Source organism: Triticum aestivum, chromosome 5B (assembly GCF_018294505.1).
Source record: "Triticum aestivum cultivar Chinese Spring chromosome 5B, IWGSC CS RefSeq v2.1, whole genome shotgun sequence".
NCBI lineage: Eukaryota > Viridiplantae > Streptophyta > Magnoliopsida > Poales > Poaceae > Triticum > Triticum aestivum.
The window spans coordinates 95,169,782-95,188,645 of record NC_057807.1 but is presented as its reverse complement, the minus strand read 5'-3'; the positions used below and the strand labels follow the sequence as shown (position 1 = coordinate 95,188,645).

At 45.0% G+C, this 18,864-nt stretch overlaps 1 protein-coding gene across 1 annotated transcript; it reads right to left on the bottom strand.

The window, feature by feature from the left end:
* Positions 1-669: 669 nt before the first annotated feature.
* Positions 670-2,876, bottom strand: LOC123115768 (cytochrome P450 81Q32). Its single transcript, XM_044536860.1, has 2 exons — positions 1,928-2,876; positions 670-1,305 (listed from the first exon to the last, which is right to left on the bottom strand). The coding sequence occupies exons 1-2, from the start codon at positions 2,867-2,869 to the stop codon at positions 670-672; spliced, it is 1,578 nt and encodes a 525-aa protein (XP_044392795.1). The 5' UTR covers positions 2,870-2,876.
* Positions 2,877-18,864: the final 15,988 nt, after the last annotated feature.

The following is an 18,864-nucleotide window of genomic DNA, read 5'->3' as shown; positions in this document are numbered from 1 at the left end:
TGAAATCAACTGAAGTTCGAGGAACTTCACGTTGAGAGAATAGGACGGAGAGAGGTTTGCGTATGTGTTCGTTTACAAGGCCCTCCATCTAGACCTAGCTTTTATTGTAGAGGAGTGAACTGGTAGAACAAATATCTTGTCGGCATCTAGCAACATAATTTCTTTCTTAATTACCGTATTTACTTCAGTACTTACATTCTATTGAATGGCCCTTCATTGTGTTTGTTCTTCATATCTGATAAGCATTTCCATCTGTACCGACTAATATGTTATCCTTCATATTTTTCCTCGCTGTACTTAAAATGATATATTTGTGTGTTCACATGTTCTTCATCTACTGGCACTTATCTTTTCTTCTAAGTTATTTCTAGTGGTAGTTTATCTTCAAGTAGAACTACATCTGCTTATGGTTTTTTCGCAGAGAGATTTGTGTTTTCCAAAGAAATTTAAATCTTCTATACAACCCCCCTCTAGTTCACATTCTTTGATCCTACAATTGCTTTTGAGCTTCGATATACGTAAGTTATGTTTGGTGGCCTTGAACAATGTTAGTTTTTCTTAGGAAATGGTCATACTAATTTAATATGCGCGTAGACAAGGTGTCAGATGTAAATGTATTATCTTCTTTGATTGGCCTTGCAAGGGTACAATGCTAGAATAACCGAACTTCTAAATCCTCTTGAGAATTTCATCCATTTCTTCACGGGGTTGACACATTGCCACTAGTGGCGCAACCATGGGCATGGTGAACCCTGACCCCTCGCTCATGTCCGCCTCCTCATTCCCCATCAACTCCCACCTGAAGCACTGCACCATCACCCCAAGTGCTACCCCCACTGTCCTCCATGCTAGACCCTCGCCGAGGCACTTCCGCCGGCCCATGCCGAATGGCATCATCCTGGCCACCTGTTTGTCGCCGTCCTCACCAATGCCAACCTCAAACCTCTCAGGAATGAACCTGTTCGGCTCGTCCCACATGGTAGGATCCCGCTGCATGGAGTACACATCAACCAACACCATTGTTCCGCATGCGATGATGTATTGCCTGCCAGCAATGACACAGTCAGAGGAGGCTTGGTGCGGGGCAAGGTGCGGGGCGATAGGGTACATCCGAAGGGTCTCGGTGATAATGCAACGAAGGTACGGGAGGCATGCGAGATCATGCTCCTCGAGCAGCCGGGATGTGCCCACAACGGCGTCGATCTCCTCCTTCGCCTTTGCAAGAACGTGTGGATTGTTAAGTAGAAGAGCCATTGCCCACTCGATCGTGCTAGATGACGTGTCCGTCCCAGCTTGAAGCAAGCTCTGCACAATCATATGTTGAAAAGGGATTTGTCAATATCTCAATTTTACGAAATTATGAACGTAGCGATCGAACAGTCAATCAAGGCAAGTGTGAGTGACTGTGTGTCACAAATCACAATCTGCGGGTATATGACTCTTATCGTGATGTATTAACTTTATTCTCAGAAAGTTTGTGGCTGGTTAACATTGTATATTCGCGATCTCGAGATGAAAATATCTTGAAAATTTCTTCAAAACCAGCCTAACATCAATGCATTCGAGTAAACTAGTGAAACGGTGGCTTGGCTTTGTAAAATCTTTGTTAAAAACTGAGCTACCTGGCTACGTGTATCTCACTACCAGTACATTTTATTAATCGAAATTGAATTATTGTCACTACCAAATGGCCAGTGTAGTACACATCAGACTGTGTTGTCATAAACTAATTGCGTGGCTACTAGTGTAAACATGTGCAGCACAAAGTTGAAAGTACACACTAACTGAGACTTGAGAAAAAGATTAAGCTTGTAGTGGTAGATCACATCACCACAGCTCAGAAACACTGAGTTATTGACACTAATAATTAGCTAATGCATGCATACTGACACTTGCTGTTATTTCGTCTGTGCAAACGCTCACTCACCAGGCAAATCGTGCGGATGACCACGTCGGCGTACGATTCTGGCGATCCCTCCTGCTGCCGGAGCAGGTCCCCAATCACCGTTCTCTGTGCCGGCGTCGACGTCGTGTCCTCGGTGACAGCACCGACGACACCGTGACCTTGGTGAAGACGTCTGTACTCGTCGACGAGACCCTGGCCGAACTCGTGCCGCTCCTTGGCCAGGCCGGCGAGCCTCCTCCTCGTCCTTCCAAAGTCCAGCAGCCGTAGCAGTGGCAAGAAGTCGTGCCGGTTCGCCGCACCCGCGGCCGCGAACCCCGCCTCGGTCATCGCCTTGAACCGGAGGACCTCGTCCCCCGCCATGCGCCTTCCCGCGACCATGGCCATGATCACGTTGACAACAAACTCGAACGCCGTAAGCTTCACGCTGACCGCCGTGGCGCCCAGACGGGTGGCTCGCCAGAGCTTCCGCGCCATGGCGCGGGCCTCAACATCGCGGGCGGCGGTCGTGAGCGAAAGGCGGTGCGCGGAGAGCGCGTGCACGGTAGCGATGCGGCGGAGGTGGCGCCAGACCGGACCGTAGCTCGCGCTGGCGATGCTGGGGCACGCATCGCCGGTGAGCAGCCGCCGCGACGCAAGCCCCGGGCGATCAGCGAGCGCGACGTCGTGGACGGTGAAGCACTCCTCGGCAATGGCCGGGGAGGAGACGAGGAGGACCGGTCTGGCGCCGAACCGGAGAAGGAGGAGACCGGCGCCGTCCCGGCCGCCGCCGTAGCGCACGGCGAGCGCGGCGAGGGAGCGGTGCAGCGGTTTCTTGAGGAGATGGAGGTGGCCGATGACGGGAAGCGCTGGTGGGCTCGGAATGCTGCCATTGCTAGAGTTCTTGCCACGGGAGGAGAGCAAGTACAAGAGGAGGAGAAGAGAAGCCAAGAGCAAGGCATGCGAGAAGGAGACCTCCATGACCATAAGGTGCTTAATCAGTTTGCATGAAGTTCAACAATGTCTTGGTGTTTATGTAGACTTTTTCTAGCCACGGAAACCTAAATAGTTGGTGATTAAGACTTAAGAGGGCTGCTATGCCTACTGTATATTCAGTACGATATTTTTAGAGAATATTCAGTACGACTTTTTATAGCAGTTCAGGCCAAAGCAAGGGGGTCCCTTGTCATGCTGCATGATACAACTCTTTTTTGTCTGACGATTGACTTTACAAGATGGGATCTGTGCGTGTCAAGATTTTAAAAAATGAAATCACCATTAGCATGATCCACTATAATCCTATCTCCACTATATTTGGAATAATTATTGGTTTGGCTTGATCCAGCCTATATAGGGACGTGGCGTTTCTGATCCCGAGTTCGTCTCCTCCTTGATACATTCTAAAAAAACAGCAAACAAAATAAATAAAATGAAAAATTGGCCAAAAATGCTCAGGTTTCTAGAGTCCAAAATTTTATTGCGATATGACTCAGAGGAGCTCAGAACAAAAATCGGGAGCTTGAAAAAATGCTGAAAATTTTGGGTTTTGGAGCATTGGGTTTTCTCTGGAGCTCTTATGATGTCAAATCGCAACCCAATTTTACACGCTCCTACAAAACTTGAGCATCTTGGGTGTAAAAAAAATGAAATATTCTTTTTACAATTAACTGTTCATTCGAAAGCAGATATTTTATGCTGGTGTTTTCTAGTTATTTTTAAGAAAGGACAAAACCCTACGTTAAGTAGCACATGCTCTTACAAAAACACACGCCGATGAAGAAATTTAAAAATACATAGAGGTCCTTGGGGTTGCCGAAATCCTCTTCATCGGCGACGCGCCATGAGCAAAGCTCGTTGTGGCTTCTGGGACTTGATCTAAGTGGAGCAAACTTCTTGAAATCTAGAAGCTTGTATATGCAAGGGCGGAGATGTTATCAACGTAGAGAAAAAGAAACCGACAACTACGATCTGTATAAGTTGTCCCAGAGAAGAAAATGTTGACGTATAATGTGCTGGCTAGTCTCTTTTATGAGATCGCTCTTTCATCGGTCTAGCCGGGGAGTAGGGTAGATCGGCCACTACTTGTCATCTAAGTCAGGAGAAGGAGGAAAGAAAACGCTCAGTGTTGCAAGATGTGCCGCTTGTTTTACGAGACTTTCAACGTGATTAAAAAAACTAGGATAAACTTTTCGCAAGAAAAAAAACTAGGATAAACTGTATTTTGAATGAACAGTTTTAACATGATCCCTCTTACCTTCTGTCACTTGGCTTGGTTGTGACAGGTCTACATAGACAAAAGACAATAACACGCAGTGGCGTAGCCAGCACAATAAGTCAGGGTGGTCCATCAATATAAATATTTACATAAGTTTATTTATTTTCAAAGAAATATTTTTTTACTACACTATATAGAAGCTATGGGAAAATTTCAGGGTGGTCCATGGACCACCCTGGCCACCCCCTAGCTACGCCACTGATAACACGTCCCGTCGCTTTTCCCTAAAAAAAAGAAAAAACACGTCCCGTCGCTTTGGATTATATGAAGTTTGACAAATCAGATACAAGATGTGTAAGCAACATAAAAGAAAAATGAAAGACGGCAAAGTCCTCACTATTCGAAGCTCTGTTGACCAAAGACAGGCGGATGCAAGTTCTTGATGTTACAGAAGAGATGCCTTCGTCCGCTCCATTTTGAACAATGTCTTGGGTTTTTCCTTTTGTTGGACAGGAACATGTCATATGGTGGTTAACTGTGTGCTGGCCGGACGTGACAAGGAGGGAATAGACAACTTGACTCGCTCGCCTGACGACTTACCTGTAGTGTCAGGCAAGACCAACATGCCTTCAACGTGTCGAGCGTTTCTTGGGACACGGATATTTTCTGCGTTAGATTTGGACGGGTATGCGCGTCGTGCTCATCTACTTTCAATTGGAAATGCCCTGCTCATCTATGTTCAATGGGAATATGTTATTTTTCTGTTCACTCGCAGTTTCACATCAGCTAAAAAAAATCAGCTCAAAAACTCGCAGTTTCACAAATGAAATGCACGAAAAGGGGAAATTTAGCAACACTCCTCTGGTTAAATCCTCCGTGTAGAAAGATAAAGGGTGCATGACCTGGCCAACCACAGAATATGGTGTGAAACTAAGAAAATTATGATTGCTATATCTGGTCTAAACAGATAAAATATGGCTCCATCTAAACAGTATAATTTTCTCCGTTTCATAATCTAAGATGTTATTACAGCCAATATGCTTATCTTATAATACTCCCTCCATTCCATAATGTAGTGCCTATAGATTTTTGTAAAAGTCAAACTTTGCCAACTTTGACCAAGTGTATAGAGAAAATTGTCTACATCTACAATACCATACATGTATATTCTGAAAATATAACTCACGATATATCCAATGAGGTGCATTTGGTATTCTAGATGTACCTACTTTTCTCTATATACATGGTCAAAGTTTGTAATGTTTGACTTCTGTAAAAATCTATAGGCACTACATTATAGAACGGAGGGAGTATATAAATATTGTTTCTCCTTCCTATCTTGTGTATGTGAGCGACTTTGATCGCACCGTGTTTAAAAAAAATTGTTTCTCCTTCCTATTTATATTAGTTTATTTAGTACAACATTGTACTATTAAATCAGAGACAATTATGAATCGGAGGAATACAACTTATGCATGTGAGTACCTTACAAGTGCGTGCCGTAGCCTGTAGGAACGGTAGGATAGTGCAATCATGAGCAAAAAATGTGTTTGCTCAGATACACAAAGAACTGGCAAAATAAGCATGGCACATTGTTCGTTAACTCAGACGGGAGAAAATGCAGTACAGTAGGTTTGACCATGCTGACATGACTGCTTCATCTATCTGTACAGAGAGATCCGTCGTGGAGTCGTCTGGATAGCAACTGATCCTATCCTATCTATCTGTCACTCGTGCTTAGTTTTTGAATTTACGATCGATCACGTTCTGGGCAAGAGAAAACGTTTTTCCTAATGGGAAACGTGCGAGGTGGACATGCATATTGTAGGGTATCATGTAAGGTTCTGGGCGTACAGATGAGGTTTTTCCGCCTCCAACTGAACGAGCTTAGAGCATCTGGCCAGGCGGACGGCCTGTCGCTAACGGGTCAAAGAACTCGACTCAGACACGTGCCTCAAACTAGTATCAAACACCCGAATTAATCGGCATTCCTCATATCCAGCTCAAATATGGGACGAATATAGTATGATCTGGGCGCGTCTGTCACATCAGAGCCGGCCCACATTGATCCATCCGACACCACATGTATCCGTCTCCATCCATTCCTTGGACCAAACTATAAGTACTCCACTCTACTTCACTCCGCCCCTCAAACTCCCATCCGGGGGTCTCTGGTCTTCTCCCGGCATGGCGGACGACGCATCTGACTCAGATCACTCTGGATCCGTCGACTGGGGTGTCGTCTCATGCGGGGTGGAGGAGGGAATGCCCGCCCCATTGCCCTCCGCCACTCCCCGGAGGACTGTGCCCGGGCGACAACGTGATTTGTAAGGCGTGAATCCATTGCGTTGGCGCAACTGTCGCTTGGATCCTCTGGGGCTAGATCATCGCGGTCCCTTAGCTTCCCCATCTTCGGGCGGCCGTAGTGTGAGAGCTACGGGGACCGATGTGCCCGTCGTGGGAAGGAGAAGGTGAGGGTGGCCAAGGCGATCTGTGCCATATCCGTACTGCCCCCCAAAGAGGAGAAGGATGACAACGCCGGGTCGAACAGCTCCGGCATGAGCAGGTTCGGCTTCATCCATATTGTGTTTTGACCACTATTTTCATGAGAAGGATGGCAAGGGCAAGACAGCCGTGCATGATCTTCTCTGTAGCTTGTATGTAGATAGAACATGCCAAATTTTGGTAGTCCGATGGCATGTCATGATGTAGTAGCCGGACGGCGTGTGTTGCGTCGTTTACTTAATGTTGCATGTCTTTGTATGGATTTGAGGAGTGCTAATTAAAGTATCCGGTTGTGCGAAAGAAAATTTAAGGTGTGCATAGTCGATGTCCGCGGACGCATTAGGTCGCCTCCACGAATGTTTAGGGTCCAAATTAGCAAGTTTCTGCTGTACGACTGTAGATGCTCTTAAAGCTGTATCAAACTTTTATGGTTAATAGCACCCAGGTCCAAAAACTTGATGAGTTTGTGAATTATTCTGTTAGTATCCCGATCCAGATTATCTCATTCAATCACACGAATTGCTTACAGGGATACACTGTCTTGTGAAAGGAAAAAAAAAGTAAATGTCAACGTTGTGCCGTTTGACTGATCCTTTAGATGCCTTCTCCTTGTGTTACCCCCTTGCTTATGTAGTGTTGATCCCCTCTGAGCCAGCATACTTGCAATTTGGTTGTATAATCCGATGTGGCTGCGCAGTGACGCGCTCTTCCCCTTGATTTGTCATTGTGGCAGGATCGGCTGCTGATACGTCTCAAACGTATCTATATTTTTTGATTGTTTTATGTAATTGTAGTATCAATCTTGGATGTTTATTAAGCAATTATATGTAATTATATATCATTTTTAGGGTTAACCTATTAATCTAGTTCCCAGTGTCAGTTGTTGTTTTTTGCATGTTTTTTGGATTTTCAGGAAATAAATATCAAAAAGAGTCCAAACGAAGGAAAAAATTGGATTAATTTTTTCGGGACCAGAGGGGGCCCTAGAAGCTTCGGGAGAAGACTTGGCGAGCCACGAGGGAGCGACAAGCTCTGGAGGTGCGCCGGGGGGGGGGGCAGGCTTGTGGGCCCCTCGTGGCACCTCTTGATCTAATCTCAGCTTTATAAATACCAAAATATTTCCCCAACATCAGAGAGCCACCCGAAATACTTTTTTCGCCGCCGCAAGTTTCTGTTCTGGTGAGATCCCATCTGGAGGCCTTCCCCAACACTCTGCCAGAGGGGGAATCGATCATGGAGGGGCTCTACATCAACCTTACTGCCCTTTCGATGATGTGTGAGTAGTTTACCACAGACCTACGGGTCCATAACTAGTAGCTATATGAATTCTTCTCTCTCTTTGATCTTCAATACAATGTTCTCCTTGATGTTCTTGGAGATCTATTCGATGTAATCACTTTTTGCGGCGTGCTTGTTGGGATTCAATGAATTGTGAGGTTATGATCATATTATCTATGAATATTATTTGAGTCTTCTCTGAACTCTTTTATGCATGATTATTATAGCTTTATATTTCTCTCCTATCTATTGATTTGGTTTGGCCAACTAGATTGATTTATCTTCAAACGGGAGAGGAGTTTTGTGATGGTTTCGATCTTGCGGTGCTCAATCCCAGTGACAGAAAGGAACATGACACGTATTTGTATCGTTGCCATTAAGGATAAATGATGGAGTTTATTCATATTAATTGAGTTTACATTTTCCACATCATGTCATGTTGCTTAAGGTGTTACTCCGTTCTTTACGAACTTAATACTCTATATACATGCTGGATAGCGGTCGATGTGTGGAGTAATAGTAGTAGATTGATGTCTACTACACAACCTTCTTCTTGTAGACGTTGTTGGACCTCCAAGTGCAGAGGTTTGTAGGACAGTAGCAAATTTCTCTCAAGTGGATGACCTAACGTTTATCAATCCGTGGGAGGCGTAGGATGAAGATGGTCTCTCTCAAACAACCCTGCAACCAAATAACAAAGAGTCTTTTGTGTCCCCAACACACCCAATACAATGGCAAATTGTATAGGTGCACTAGTTCGGCGAAGAGATGGTGATACAAGTGCAATATGGATGGTAGATATAGGTATTTGTAATCTAAAAATATAAAAACAGCAAGGTAACTAATGTTAAAAGTAAGCGTAAACGGTATTGCAATGGTAGGAAACAAGGCATAGGGTTCATACTTTCACTAGTGCAAGTTCTCTCAACAATAATAACATAAATGGATCATATAACTATCCCTCAACATGCAGCAAAGAGTCACTCCAAAACCAATAATAGTGGAGATCAAACAAAGAGATTATGGTAGGGTACGAAACCTCCTCAAAGTTATCCTTTCTGCTCGATCTATTCAAGAGTCCGTAGTAAAATAACACGAAGCTATTCTTTCCGTTCAATCTATCATAGAGTTCATACTAGAATAACACCTTAAGACACAAATCAACCAAAACCCTAATGTCACCTAGATACTCATTGTCACCTCAAATATCCGTGGGTATGATTATACGATATGCATCACACAATCTCAGATTCATCTATTCAACCAACACAAAGTACTTCAAAGAGTGCCCCAAAGTTTCTACCGGAGAGTCATGACGAAAACATGTGCCAACCCCTATGCATAAGTTCATGGGCGGAACCCACAAGTTGATCACCAAAACATACATCAAGTGGATCACGTGATATACCATTGTCACCACAGATAAGCACGGCAAGACATACATCAAGTGTTCTCAAATTCTTAAAGACTCAATCCGATAAGATAACTTCAAAGGGAAAACTCAATCCACTACAAGAGAGTAGGGGGGAAACATCATAAGATCCAACTATAATAGAAAAGCTCGCGATCCATCAAGATCGTATCACCTCAAGAACACGAGAGAGAGAGAGAGAGATAAAACACATAGCAACTGGTACATACCCTCAACCCCGAGGGTGAACTACTCCCTCCTCGTCATGGAGAGCGCCGGGATGATGAAGATGGCCACCGGTGATGGATTCCCCCTCCGACAGGGTGCCGGAACGGGCTCTCGAGAGGTTTTTGGTGGCTACAAAGGCTTGCGGCGGCGAAACTCCCGATCTATTGTGCGCTTCGATGTTTTTAGGGTATATGGGAATATATAGGCGAAATAAGTCGGTCGGGGGAGCCATGAGGGGCCCACGAGAGTGGAGGGTGCGCCCCCTATCTCGTGGCCTCCTCAAAGCTTCCCTGGCTTGCACTCCAAGTTCCTTGGATCGCTTCCGTTCCAAAAATAACGCTCCCAAAGGTTTCATTCCGTTTGATATTCCTTTTCTTCAAAACACTGAAATAGGCAAGAAAACAACAATATGGCCTGGGCCTCCGGTTAATAGGTTTGTCCCAAAAATAATATAAAAGTGTATAATAAAGCCCATAGACATTCAAAATAGATAATAAAATAGCATGAATGCTTCATAAATTATAGATACATTGGAGACGTATCAGCATACCCAAGCTTAATTCCTGCTCGTCCTCGAGTAGGTAAATGATAAAAGAAAGAATTTATGAAGTGTGAATGCTAGCAGGTGCACAAGTTTGATCAATGATAATTTCAATCTCCTTTTCTAGCATGATTATATGTCATAACAGTAGTTCATCTCATAAAACTTCTTAAGATCAAGTAACAAGCTATTCACATGTTAAAGCATAAACCATAAACTTTCTTGAAAACTAGCAAACTTCATTCTCAGTCATCAAACAATTACAATTCATCCTATTTTCAGGAAGGGTCTATGTCAGAGCTTTGATTTAGCAAACTCCACATACTCAACTATCATATAGTCTTCTATAATTGCTAACACTCACGCAATACTTATGGTTATGGAGTTTTAATCGGACACTGAGAAAGATAGGGGCTTATAATTTTGCCTCCCAATGTATTCACTTTTGGGTGATGTCAACAATAATAGTTCATGCTAACTTACATCGAATTAGATATATATATATATATATATATATATATATATATATATATATATATATCAGTATATTTCCAACACTAGGTGCTTGCCAAAGGATAAAATGAAAAAGGGAAAGGTGAAGATCACCTTGACTCTTGCATAAAGTAAAAGATAGGCCCTTCGCAGAGGGAAGCAGGGATTTGCAAAGGTGCCAGAGCTCGATTTTGAAGTAGAGATAAATAATTTTGAGAGGTATGATCTCATTGTCAACATAACAACCAAGAGTTCCCAATATCTTCCATACTACATACATTATAGGTGGTTCCCAAACAGAATGGTAAAGTTTTTACTCCCCCTCCACCAATAATCACACTCCACGGCCATCCGAAACAACGAGGTACCGTCCATATCAACAACAGTCCTGGAGGATTTTTTTAATTATTTTTTATTTGATTTTGATCTTTTAATCATGGGACTGGGCATCCTGGTTACCAGCCATTTTTCTCGTGAATGATAAGCGGAGTCCACTCATCTTGAGAATAACCCACCTAGCATGGAAGATACTGACAGCCCCTAGACGCTACATGAGCGATTCGGGCATACAAAATAGATTATTATTTGATGGTTTAGAGTTTGGCACATGCAAATTTACTTGAAATGGCAGGTAAATACCGCATATAGGTAGGCATGGTGGACTTTCATGGCAAAAACTGGGTTTAAGGATATTTGGAAGCACAAGTAGTATCTCTACTTGGTGCAAAGAATTTTGGCTAGCATGAGGGGGAAAAGCAAGCTCAACATGTTTGAATGGTCCATGACAATATACTTTAACTGAGATGTGAGAAAACATAACCCATTACGTTGTCTTCCTTGTCCAACATCAACTCTTTAGCATGTCATACTTAATGAGTGCTCACAATTATAAAAGATGTCTAGGATAGTATATTTATATGTGAAATCTCTCTTCCTTCAATATTCTTTCATGAATTGTTCAAGTGACCAATACAATGCTTGCTAACCTTCAATAAGTTTACAACCTCTACTTCTTAGATGTGAAGTCATTACTACCCACGGGATAAGAAAATGAAACATATATAATTTCAGATTTATGACATTCAACTCATTCAACCATTTACTCATAGGATATAAGTGAAGCACACGAGTAAATGACAAACTACTCCAACAAGATATAAGTGAAGATCAATGAGTAGCTAAATAATTGTGTAACTATGTGAAGACTCTCTCTCATTTAAGAATTTCAGATCTTGGTACTTTATTCAAACAGCAAGCAAAACAAAATAAAATGACATTGCAAGAACAACACAACTCATGTGAAGAAACAAAAACTTAGGTTCAACCAATACTAACTGATAGTTGTTGAAGAAGAAAGGTGGGATGCCTACGGGGCATCCCCAAGCTTAGATGCTTGAGACTTCTTGAAATATTATCTTGGGGTGCCTTGGGCATCCCCAAGCTTGAGCTTTTCTGTCTCCTTAATTCCTTTTATATCTCGGTTTCCTAATTCTCAAAAACTTCATCCACAACAAACTCAACAAGAACTCGTGAGATAAGTTAGTATAAACCAATGCAAAAACCTTATCATTTTCTACTGTAACAAATCACTAAAATTATTATTCAACATTGCATACTAAATTTCTCTGCATATTTAATACTCCTATCCTCAAATATAATCATTAAACAAGCAAACATATGCAAACAATGCAAACATAACAGCAATCTGCCAAAACAGTATAGTCTGTAAAGAATGCAAGATTCATCATACTTCCCTAGCTCCAAAAATTATGAGAAAAATACTACGCTGTAGAAGATTTATCAGAGCTCAATATGCAAAAAGTTTCAATATTATACCATTCTCTGACTTTTCTAGGGAATTTTTGCAACAGCTGTAAACTTTCTGTTTTCAAACAGCAACATGTATACTAGCAAAATAAGCATGGTAAAGGCTATCCTTGACATTTTTTTTGAAACTAAAGATGCAAAAGATTATTCTAAATAACATCAAGAAAATACTAACAAAATAAAATGACACTCCAAGCAAAACACATATCATGTGGTGAATAAAAATACAGCTCCAAGTAAAGTTACCGATGAACGAAGACAAAAGAGGGGATGCCTTCCGGGGCATCCCCAAGCTTAGGCTCTTGGTTGTCCTTGAATATTACCTTGAGGTGCCTTGGTCATCCCCAAGATTAGGCTCTTGCCACTCCTTATTCCATAATCCATCGAATCTTTACCCAAAACTTGAAAACTTCACAACACAAAACTCAACACAAAACTCGTAAGCTCCGTTAGTATAAGAAAATAAAACCACCACTTAGGTACTGTAATGAACTCATTCTAAATTCATATTGGTGTAATATCTACTGTATTCCAACTTCTCTATGGTTCATACCCTCCGGTACTACTCATAGATTCATCAAAATAAGCAAACAACACATAGAAAACAGAATATGTCAAAAACAGAATAGTCTATAGTAATCTGTACCAAACGTATACTTGTGTAACTCCAAAAATCCTATAAAATTTGGAAGTACTAAGAAATTTGTGTAAAAATCCAGAGAAAAAAGAATCAGATCAAAAGCACGTTTCTGTGAATTATCAAAACTAATTTACTGGGTGCAAAAGTTTCTGATTTTCAGCAGGATCAACATAACTATCACCATAAGCTATCCTAAAGGTCTTACTTGGCACTTTATTGAAACAAAACCTATAAAACATGATTACTAAAGTAGCATAATCATGTGGACACACAAAAACAGTAAGGGTAAATATTGGGTTGTCTCCCAACAAGTTCTTTTCTTTAATGTCTTTCTAGCTAGGCATGATGATGACAATGATTGTCGGTGTCAAAACCGGCGGATCTCGGGTAGGGGGTCCCGAACTGTGCGTCTAGGCGGATGGTAACAGGAGACAAGGGACACGATGTTTTTACCTAGGTTCGGGCCCTCTCGATGGAGGTAAAATCCTACTCCTGCTTGATTGATATTGATGATATGGGTAGTACAAGAGTAGATCTACCACGAGATCAGAGAGGCTAAACCCTAGAAGCTAGCCTATAGTATGATTGTTGTTCGTCCTATGGACTAAAACCCTCCGGTTTATATAGGCACCAAAGAGGGTTAGGGTTACACAGAGTCAGTTACAATGGTAGGAGATCTACATATCAGTATCGCCAAGCTTGCCTTCCACGCCAAGGAAAGTCCCATCCGGACACGGGACGAAGTCTTCAATCTTGTATCTTCATAGTCCAGGAGTCCGGCCAACGGTGATAGTTCGGCTATCTGGACACCCCCTAATCCAGGACTCCCTCAGTAGCCCCCGAACCAGGCTTTAATGGCGATGAGTCCCGTAGATTGTCTTCGGCATTGCAAGGCGGGTTCTTCTCCAAATCATGTGTACCTGTTGAATAGCGTCCGGCTTCTTGTAAATATTGCGCTCCTCGGCTTCCACGCCCAATAATGGCCATCTTCCACGTGTCGAACGAATGCGAAAAGCCAAGGTATTTTTACATTTACCCCCCTAGCTGCGCAAATGAGCTGCCTATAAAAGAGACGAGGATCTAGATCTGAATCACACCATTCTCCCCTCGCGAGTATTCATCAGAGCGCATCTGACAGAAATCCATTCCATCATGGACGGTCGACGCGACTCCTCCTCTCGCCCTCCCAGCCCTCAGCCTGGAGATTGGGAGAGATGCTCCGTCCCGCATAGTGAGCTAGTGGCGCTCCAAACCAAGGGATTTCTTCCCCCAGCCTTCATGGTTCTAGTTCGAGCCGGACTCGCCACCTATAAGGGCGGAAAGCAAGCGGAGAGCGTCCCCAGCCCCTCCAAAGGAGAGCGGGTATGCCTTGTCTCTTATTTGATAAGAGGGCTCAGATTTCCAATTCATCCGTTTCTCCGGGGGCTCCTGGAGTTCTATGGCCTCCAGTTGCACAACCTTACGCCTGCCTCCATTTTGCATATTGCGGGCTTCGTGGCCCTTTGCAAGTTGTTTTTGGGCATCGAGGCTCATTTTGCGCTGCGGAAGAAGTTGTTCTGCCTTGTGCCCCGTTCTCAAGAGGGGTCAATATATCAAGTGGGCGGAGCCGAACTATGGCGCATCGCCGGGACCGGATATCTATCCGGTACCCCGAAGAAGGCGTCCGAAGACTGGGCTTCGGAATGGTTTTATATAGAAGATGTCCTCCTGCCGGACCCTATCCGGATCGGCCTCCCTTAGTTCAATAACGCTCCTTTGAAGAAACGCCTAAGCTGGCGTCCACGGAGCCCTCAGAAGGAAAATGACAAGGACGTCCCTTACCTGATGAGCCGAATTAGGCTGTTAGCTCATTCCGGACTGACCATGATCGGGGTCATAGCCACATGCATTATGTGGGGGGTGCAGCCGCTCCAGTATAGAGGCCACCCCATGTGGGATTTCAACGGGAAGGATGATGCCACCCGCTGCGGCCGTAAGGGGCCGGGATCGGTTGCCGATCTGATGAAGATCTTGTCCGCATTGTACAAGGGAGAAGAGGAGGAATTCCTCCACGGCAATCCGCAGAGCGGATTTTCTATGAACAATCCTCCAAGCTGGGTAAGCGGACATTTATTTTTGCCTATCCGATCCATACTCCCATAGTCAAGTATCTCATTTTGTGATTTCGGCCCAGGAACTGCGCCGGGCCGTAAAGGATATAAACAGCCCACCTCCTCAAACCGAGGATCCGGAACGGTTCCTCGATCCGACCTCCCAAGAGGATCCGGACATATCGGTGGAGCTGATCGACGGGGTATTCCACCAACTGAGCATCGATAATGCCTTGGTCGCCATTACGGCCGGTTACCCCGGAATACTTCCCGCCTCGCAGGTAATTGAGATCAAAGTCCCAACACTTCGAAAATGACCCATCCGTGCTTATTTTTGATCACTGTATACCGATGGCGCTTCGCAGGGGGCGCCCTTGAGGCGGAAGGCCGAGCCCGCGGCGGCTAGCCAACAAGGGGCAGTACGGCCCAGCGGGCTGAAAAGAAGTGCGGTCCGGATCGAAACTTCGGCGCAACGGTATGGCGTGTCACCTTACTCCCGGGCTTTATTCCCGGGAGACATACTAACGCTCGTGCTTTTTTAGGAAGAAGAGCGCTCGCCGGACTGTATCCGGAGAGGTTGCCATTCAATCCTCCGCTCGCCAGGCTCCAAAGCCAGGTCCAGAAGCAGAGGCGAACACGAGGCGTGCGTCGGATGCTCCTCCGACAGAGGATGCCGACAGGTTATCTGCCACCAATTCCGAGGTGGAGAGTGCCATGAATCACAGGCGTCGCCGGACAGCTCTTCGTGACGCATGTTTCTCCCCCGAGGCATTGGATGCCCTTAATTTGGGAGATGCGCACCTCCGTGCCGCTCAAAATGGTCTAGCCAGAGCGACGGAGCAGTATGTAAAAGACATACGGGTGAAAAAATCTGACAGTTATATATGCCAGTAGCCCCCGAGACTTGAAATAGTTAGAATAACTAATTTAAGGATCATTTATTGTGCAGGATCTTACAGAAAAGAATACCCAACTGTCCCAGGAGCTGGAGGAGTGCAAAGCCCAACTTGAGGCCGCACTAGCCGTGGCGGGGGAAGCCAAAGAGACCCCCTCTAGTAATATATGCTTCAAAAGATAAGTAAATTGTGAAGTGCGGCGTGTGTATAAGTCTGATAATAATATTGCAGATGGCGCCGGGATAGATCCGGACAAGCAACAACTCATGCGCCGGTTAAAGGCCGGCGAGAATGTGCTTACAAGGGTGAGGCAAGAGAAAAATAATCTCCAAGATGCCAACACCCAGCTGGGTGAGGAACTAAAGGATGTTTGTGCCCAGCTTTCTGACTCCGTTAAGGAGAATCGGCGGCTTCGACGCGACATTTTTGGTAAGTGCTTGAACGAACTTTGAAAAAGAGTTCGGCGAGGAAGTCGACTAACAGAGTTATGTCTGTAGGTATGCTCACAGGTCGTCCTGCAGAGGAAATGCCCGGTTCTACGGGTGACCTTCTTCCCGAGCTCTTGCAACTGCACGAACGAGTTCGGCAGGTGATGAAAGACGTCACCCAGGCCTTGTGGCCATCTGTCTCCCTGCCTGAAGGCCTTGGAGAGCTTGCGGAGAGGCTTCAAAGAGCGCGGCGGCGCTTCCGATTATGGAAGATATCAGCATGCCGTCAAGGCGCCAGGGAGAGGCCTAGGCCGTGGTGAAGACGCGGTACACGAAGGCTGACCCAAACCACATGGCCAAGGTCGGACCTGTGAGTCCCGATGGGAAGGAGATCCCTGTGAGCTTAGTGTACGGCCAAGTAGAGTTGGCCGCAAAGTATTCCCAGCAGGACTGTAAACTAGACAGCCTATTAGATGGCATCGAAGAGGAATACAATCAGTCGAATTGACTATGTAATTTAAGATGACATGAAAAATGCCTTCTAGCCAGATTGTAGATCGTTTGTCATAGCTGACCTTTTCGCTTCAACCTCGGGACCCAATAGTTTGGAGTGTGTCCGAATACCCTCGCGGTTATATAAGAACCGGAGCGTGCATGGAGACCAGGCGTAGGGGTCATTAGTGCTTTATCAGACAAGTGCCCAACTAGTTATGTTATATTACATGGTTAGTAAGAAACATCTTCTAGGGAGAATAGTTCCATTAGGGGTTCCTTTCCCTGGGAGGCATGCCCTAAAGTGCATGTCCGGACTGCGAAAAAAGCAGGAAAACGTCTGGGGGCAAAAAAATAGGTATTAAATCGTCTTTTTGTTCACCGACCGAATATTCCCTTAAGAACGCTAGCTTTCGGCTTCACCCAGTCTGAGGTACACATCCGGCTGACCCGGCAGTAACAATCGCAGAGGTGCTCCCTTTACCACCTAGCTGAACAATCGGGAACGTAGGGGTAAGCACAGGAGCCAGGCAACCCAGCTTGACCAAAACCTAAGTCATATCGATGCATATAATGGTGAATAAAAGGTACATGCGGAAGTGTGACACATGTGTTGGGCATGGAGCCCGTATAAATAAGCTTCTGTTAAAGAAGCCCAGGTATAATGAGTGCGGATAGCGCTTCAAGTGTGTGCGAACAATGCGCGAACAAGCTTTCAAAGGCTGTAATAGAAAAGAAGGGAGAAGGAGAGAAACAGAAGATAGCTAATATGTAAAATATAGACGGAGGAAGGAGACGAACTCAGAATCCGGCGCTAGGCGTAGAATCTTCGGAGACGGGCTGCATTCCATGGGTTCGGCTCGAGTCGGTTATCCGATGCATCTCGCAGCCGGTACGCTCCACCGGTCAGGACTTGGTCGATGATAAAGGGACCTTCCCATTTGGGCTTTAGTTTGTTCTTTTTCTTGTCCGGCAGGCATAGAACTAACTCGCCAACGTTGTAAGTTTTGGCCCATACTTCTCTGCTTTGATATCTTTGAGCTTGCTGTTGATAGAATGCGGAACGGGCCTTTGCCACGTCACGCTCCTCCTCCAATGCGTCCAAACTGTCCTGCCGATCGAGCTCGGCTTCTCTTTCTTCGTACATGCGCACGCGAGGTGAGTCATGAATTATGTCGCGGGGCAGAACTGCCTCTGCGCCGTATACCATAAAGAATGGTGTAAATCCGGTGCTGCGATTCGGAGTGGTCCGCAGCCCCCAGAGTACGGAGTCGAGCTCCTCTACCCAGTGCGTGTTAGATTCCTTGAGGGACCGCACTAATCTGGGTTTGATGCCGCTCATGATTAGACCATTTGCTCGCTCGACTTGACCGTTAGTTTGAGGGTGATATACTGAAGCATAGTCAAGCTTGATGCCCATGTTTTTGCACCAGAGTTTAACCTCGTCGGCCGTAAAGTTCGTGCCGTTATCAGTGATGATGCTATGGGGGACGCTATAATGGTGTACGACCCCTGATATGAAGTCTATCACCGGTCCGGATTCGGACGTCTTAACAAGTTTGGCCTCTATCCATTTGGTGAATTTATCCACCATGACCAGTAGGTATTTTTGCTTGTAGGTTCCTCCTTTAAGGGGTCCAACCATGTCAAGCCCCTAGACCGCGAAGGGCCAGGTTATGGGTATAGTTTTGAGGGCGGTGGGTGGCATGTGGCTTTGATTAGCAAAGAGCTGGAAACCGACGCATCATTGGACTAAGTCCTGAGCATCTGCCCGGGCCGTCGGCCAATAAAATCCTGTATGGAAGGCCTTACATACAAGGGCCTGAGCTGCGGCATGGTGCCCGCCGAGTCCGGCATGAATTTCAGTCAGAAGATTCCGCCCTTCCTCTTCGGAGATACACTTTTGAAGGACTCCGGTTGTGCTTTTCTTGTAAAGCTC